The sequence below is a fragment of the Bactrocera neohumeralis genome, chromosome 5 (assembly GCF_024586455.1).
Source record: "Bactrocera neohumeralis isolate Rockhampton chromosome 5, APGP_CSIRO_Bneo_wtdbg2-racon-allhic-juicebox.fasta_v2, whole genome shotgun sequence".
NCBI classification, from domain to species: domain Eukaryota; kingdom Metazoa; phylum Arthropoda; class Insecta; order Diptera; family Tephritidae; genus Bactrocera; species Bactrocera neohumeralis.
In genome coordinates, this window is record NC_065922.1 from 76,635,696 (window position 1) to 76,641,695 (window position 6,000).

Here is a 6,000-nt window from a genome sequence, read left to right on the forward strand (position 1 = left end):
AAAGAAATTTTGAAAATAAAAAATTTTAAAACTAAAAAATAAACAAGTTTAAGAAACAAAAAAAATTTAAAATAAAAAATTTTGAAAAATGAAAAAAATTAAAATTTTAAAAATGAAAAATTTTGAAAAATAAAATATTTTGATAAACAAAAATTAATATTTTTAAACAAAAAAATAAAAATGTAAAAAAAAAACTATTTGTGAAACAAATAAACTTCAAAATTTAAATTTTTGTGAAGGAAATCATTTTTATGATTTATTTTTGTGAAACATGCAAAATGAAAAATTTAAATACAAATTATTAAAATAATATTATAAAAAAAATTTGAAAAATAGAAATATGAAATTTTTGAAAAATAGAAAAAAAACTGAAATAAAATATATAAAACTATTTAATTAAAAAAAATTAAAAAAGAAACAAATTTTTAAGGATTTAAATTTTTGTGAAACAAATGAAATTGAAATTTTAAATTTTTGTGAAACATACTACAAGATGGAAAAATTAAGTACAAATTAGTAAAATAATATTTTTTTTTTCGAAAACAAATAATACATGTAAAACTATAAAACTTAAAAAAATTTAATAAACAACAAAAAATAACATTTTTTAGCGATAAAAATATTTAAGATTTTGAAAACTAAAAAATAAAAAAAAATTGAAAACTAAAAAATTTAAAAAAAATAATTGAAAACTAAGCAGTTAAAAAAATTTAAAACTAAAAAATTAAACAAAAAATTAAAAAAAAAATTTAAATAAAAAATTAAAAAAATATTTAAAAACTTAAAAAAGTTAAAACTTAAAATTTGTTTTTTTTTTTAACGTACAAAACTTTGAAAAATACATAACATAAGACACAAAATTTAAAATCTGCATACCAATTAATTAATTAAATATTTCAAAATATGTTAAAAACATAAACTTTATATTACCTACAAATTTTTATTAAAATTCTTTTCAGTTATATGTCAACTAATTTTTACTTTGTAGCCATTAAATTTTTAACAACAAAAGACTTTGTTTTCCAGCAATATGCTTTGATCTTAAAACAATATTTTGCTATTAGGTTTTAATTTTTTTTTACTTTGATAACTCAGCACACCATTTCCGCACGTTTTTCAAATAAACTTTAATCGAAATATTTGCTTATGAATTAAGGCAAATATCCGAGCAAAGTATCATAACATCAAGTTTTTCTTTAGCGGCCGGCAATTCGCTGGAAATTTATGATTGACAGTAATATTTCAAATTGAGTGATGAGTGCAAAAACAAGACTAAAGAAAACAATAACGCAATAATCATATGAAGATGTGAGGAATAGAAAGAAAAAAGCAGTGAAATCTAAATGTCTAGCATTCAGCCGCGGTGGTTCGGTTAAATTAGCGCATTAATTTGGAGAGTTAAACACCTTATGTAAGCAAAAATTTTCGAAGGTAAACAAAACGGCGCAACGCCCACACTTTTTCCCGCACACGCAAGTCACTTCGACTTTCGTTAGAGAATTTTAATTATATGCATTTTTTTAATTTTGTTTAATTTTGTTAATCCGCTAAAAATCGACTGAATCACCTGTCAAATTGCGTGCGGTTCAAGGCCATTTCAGTTGACCTTTCGGTAACTGTCAATGTTTACCGCATTAAATGTTGCGTACATCGCGATGCTTATCACCGAAAGCCACACGCCGTTGCGGCATTAATTATTGGTAAAGCTTATGGATTATTATTAATTTTTTGTTTTGGAATTATGCGTATAAAACTATTTACCAGTAGCGTCGGTGAGACAGTGCACTTTTGAAGTCAACTAAACACAATTAAATACTAGGCTTATTCGTAATTTGGACTTATCCCAATGAATTGCATAAACTTGGATTGAATTCGAATTTTTTCCACACTTTTATTTAAATTGTATTATTATTTAGCATTTGATATTTCGTTTTTTTTTTGAATTTTTTTTCAAAATTTTTATATTTAAATATTTATTCATTCACCTCACAAACTAAAACCGTTTTTATTCTCGGCGCTTCTTTTGAATTTAAATTTTCAAATTTCATCCGCAAGTTTCCGAATTGTCTGTCTTCGCGGCACTTCTAAACGCGTCCGCTTGCCGCTATCAACTGAAGAACTGATGAAGCGCACAGCCAACAGCAGCCAGCAATCAAGCGTCAGCCGCGTCTGGTCGCCCAGAGAGGCGCAGCGTCTAGCTGCGTGCTTGCAACAAATGACAGAGCAAAAAGAAGGCAAAGGCACGATATAAAAACGAACGCATAGACGACAACCGCATACACACGAGGTTCGAAGCGTTGGCGGCGGCCGCGGCAGAGCGTTAGCATTATGGCGGCAAAGCAAAACAGTTCCGGCAATAGCGGAATCAGTCTGAATAAATAAAATAACGGCACAACAGAAATTTATGAATGAAAAAGCGGCGTGGCAGATTGCACTCGGATGAATGGGAGTATAGGGGTGCAAATGTAGCGCTTGCGAGAGGGTTGTTCCATTAAAAAAAGCTCGCATGCTTTCACGCGTTGAGTGCGTTAGAGCTTCTAGACGTTGGGATTTTAGAGCTTTTAGGCGTTGAATAAACTTTGGCGGTAAATTCGAAATTAGTAATATGGTTTAGTGGAATCCAAATGACGTAGACTTCAATGAAGTAAAGCTCCGAAGACGACAAAATTAGAAAGCTCAGACTTTTATTTCAAATCTTATACAGCTTTAGCTAATTTTATGAAGCTCATTGAGACAGGAATAGATAAAGAAAGCATTTTCGAGCATCATAGCTCTATAAATTAGCCATGCACCTCCTCGGTTTAGTCTAAGCCTGGATAACAAGCGCAAAATGACTCTTGCCAACAGGTGCTACTTTAGGATCGGTATGCAATTGAGAAGCAGATTCATCTCTCGACGAACAAAAATTACGCTCTATAAGTCTCTCATTGTGCCCGCCTTATTATACGGCGCAGAAACATGGACTATGACGACCCGAGATGAGAAGGATTGGAGCATTCGAGAGAACTGTTCTTTGCAAGATCTTTGGAGATGAATATCGAAGAAAATGGATGGATATACCATATAAAGCACATAAAAACCCAAGGAATATTCGAGTTAGGCCATGACGTTCACATGGAACATTGCGACTGACGAAGTTTTGTATTCTCTGCCCAACCCGATCATCAGTTATAGTACCAAAGATGAAGAAGAGATATTCCCGGTTTCATTGTTTAAGAATCATTGGGGTCTCAGTTCATATTTTGGTCTCTATACTGAGCTGGCCCTTACCATATATGAATCCCGAAATCCCCAACTTTCGATATTGTACGTTCTAGATATTGAATTTAATCAAAGACGACTTTTTTTAAATTTTCACTTACAATTTTATTTCTGTAAATAAATAATTGAATAACTTAAGAGCTTAAATTAAAAACTGACGCTGCGCACGAAGCATCATGGATCTCCTCGTATCTACTCCGAAGATTATTATAAACTCTCCGCATTCGAAATCTCCGCTCCAAACTTTTTCAATACTTGAGTTGAGTTCACACACTAACACTTATCTAGATTAAAAGCTAAAGTTTGTTACCTCCCTTCACCTAATAGTGAGAGAAAGTGCGGTGGTGTTGATGTTGCGGCGCATGCTTCGCTGCTAAATTGGCCGCCTGTGCGAATATTTGTTCGATTTCTGAATCCGATAGGTTATCGAAAAGTCCAGCCTGCTGTTGCTGCTGCTGGTATTGCTGTTGTTGCGCCGAAGCGACTGGTGGCAAGTAAGCTGTGAGAGAAAAAATAGTAATACATAGTCCATCTAAGTCCTTAATAGTCGCTTCGTGTTTTTTTCTTACCCTCTCCCGGCGAGCTGCCATAGGGCGGCAATAGAGTTAGCGCTGGTCGGTTAACACTGGGTGGTCCGTAGGAAAGTATTGGTTTCCAGGGCTCCTCAGCTCCTTGTACAGCGGGCAATTCGGGCTCAGGCTGTGGTGCAGCGATTGGCTGAATGCTTGGGATTTGCGGTGCTGCCTCGGCGCTACCACCTTCCGGTCTTTGCGAACCGGGCAACGGTACAAGGGGTGGAAACTGCGCCTCTGGTTGCACTGGTATACTTACGAAGGTGGGTGATTGCTCGGGCCGACGGGGTGGTTGAACACCGATAGGAAAAACAGGGTTGGGATTCAAAGCCGTGGGACGTACCGTTGGTATGCTCACTGTGGGCGTGGTTGGCACAGCTGGCGTGCTGGGAACTGCAGGCACTACGGGTATGCTAGGAAAAGCTGGTGCTGAGGGGAATGTGGGAATTGCGGGCAAAGCGGGCGCTGGAGGAAAACTGGGAACGGCAGGGAAACTTGGTGAAACCGGTACGGCAGGAATAGCTGGTATTGCGGGCACAGGCGCGGCTGGCACAGTGACAGGGATACGTTGTGGCTGAACGAAGCTCGTCTGGAAATAATGAGGATACTGATGTAGCGGCTGTACAGATGTCAAAGGATGAGTCGTGTGTTGTACTTGCACAACAGAATGGACCGTTTGAACCGGATGTACTGGCGATAAAGCCGGCACTGGTTGAAGCGGCTGTACTGGTTGTAATGGCTGCACTGGTTGCAACGGTTGGACCGGTTGCAACGGCTGTACCGGTTGTAACGGCTGTACCGGTTGTAACGGCTGTACCGGTTGTAACGGCTGTACCGGTTGTAACGGCTGTACCGGTTGTACCGGTTGCACTGGGTGCACATGAGCCACCGGTTGGACGGGGGTAAGATTCGGCACAGCTACTACTGGTTTTTGAGGGAAACGAGGATAGTTTACGCTGTATGAAGAAACGACAGCGCCACCAGGACGCAAGACGAATGGCGAAACAGGAGCAGCAGTTGCGACGGCGGGCGCCACAGGTGCCACAGCGGGTGCAGCAGCGGGCGCAAACGGAGTAACATGCAAATGCGGTAATGTCTGCACAGCCGGAGGCGCAACAGCGGGTACAGCAGCTGCAGTACCAAAACCAATGGCAGTGTTGCCTAATCCAATGTTAGAACCAGCATATGAGGCGATAGGAAACGCGGCGGGACCAGAGGCAAACTGTTTAATATGATAGCCTCCAGCGCTTGGATACTTCAATATTGTGGGCGCGTGGGCATGTGCGGCGTACACGGGTCCGTGAGAGTAGGCAGGTGCTTGAACGAAAGCTGGAGCAGTCGCGTATACGGGTGTATGAGCGTGGGCGTGCGCGTGTGCGGCTACATTGGAAAAGGCAGAGGCGCCTGGCAAGTTCAAACTATATCCATAATGTGCGGCATAGGATTTAGGCCAGTATGCGGCTTGGGCAGCATGTGCACCATAGCCTAGGCCACCATTGTAGTAGATGCCACGTTTGTGCACATCCTTGCCAACATCTTCCTTCCGCTGCAGCTCATCGAGTGCTGAAGACGGTGATAAGGACTCTGACTGTTTGTCTGATTTCTCTTCAATTGGCGCGTCCTCAGTTTTTTCTGCTACTAACTGTATATCCTTTTTCTGTTCACTTTCCACAGCACGCTTCTGACCGTATCTACCAAGTGGACGAACTTTCACGGCGTTGCTGGCAGCAATAACTGCCAATAGCGTGAGGGCTATTAATAAATTCACTTTCATCGTCGCTTAACACAATTGTTCGCTATTATATAACACTTGTAGCGTTTAATTGAAGTCTATTTCACAAGTCTCACGTTTGTTGTGAAGTAACGTACGCACTCTAAATCACGACGCGTACGCGTCTGCCTTTCGTTTAACAATAAAATGGGCTTCCTACGCAGATGGTGTATTTATAAAGCGGATGTGCAACTGCTGGACGTTGGGTGGTTGAGCGGACTGCACACGCCTATTGCAAGCGTCGAAGAGGCATTTAAACGTACATACATAACAATGGCTCTCCAACCACAGTTTGCCAGCGAGCAACGCTTCTTCAATACGATTTGCTACAGCGCGATTTTGCAATCGACGTCCAATCGAAGACGTACGTGCTCAATCGCTTATGTATGCCTGCTT

At 39.3% G+C, this 6,000-nt stretch overlaps 2 protein-coding genes across 2 annotated transcripts in view; both read right to left on the minus strand.

Annotated features, from left to right (window-relative positions):
- The window catches only part of LOC126758664 (relaxin receptor 2), a 54,891-nt gene extending 52,710 nt beyond the window's left edge, over positions 1 to 2,181 (minus strand). The window contains exon 1 of the mRNA XM_050473015.1: positions 1,762 to 2,181. The gene's annotated coding sequence lies outside the window, so the exon portion shown is untranslated. The remainder of the gene's footprint in view (positions 1 to 1,761) is intronic.
- A 1,400-nt stretch (positions 2,182 to 3,581) lies between these two features.
- Positions 3,582 to 5,607, minus strand: LOC126758663 (calphotin). Its single transcript, XM_050473014.1, has 2 exons — positions 3,831 to 5,607; positions 3,582 to 3,760 (listed from the first exon to the last, which is right to left on the minus strand). The coding sequence occupies exons 1-2, from the start codon at positions 5,605 to 5,607 to the stop codon at positions 3,582 to 3,584; spliced, it is 1,956 nt and encodes a 651-aa protein (XP_050328971.1).
- Positions 5,608 to 6,000: the final 393 nt, after the last annotated feature.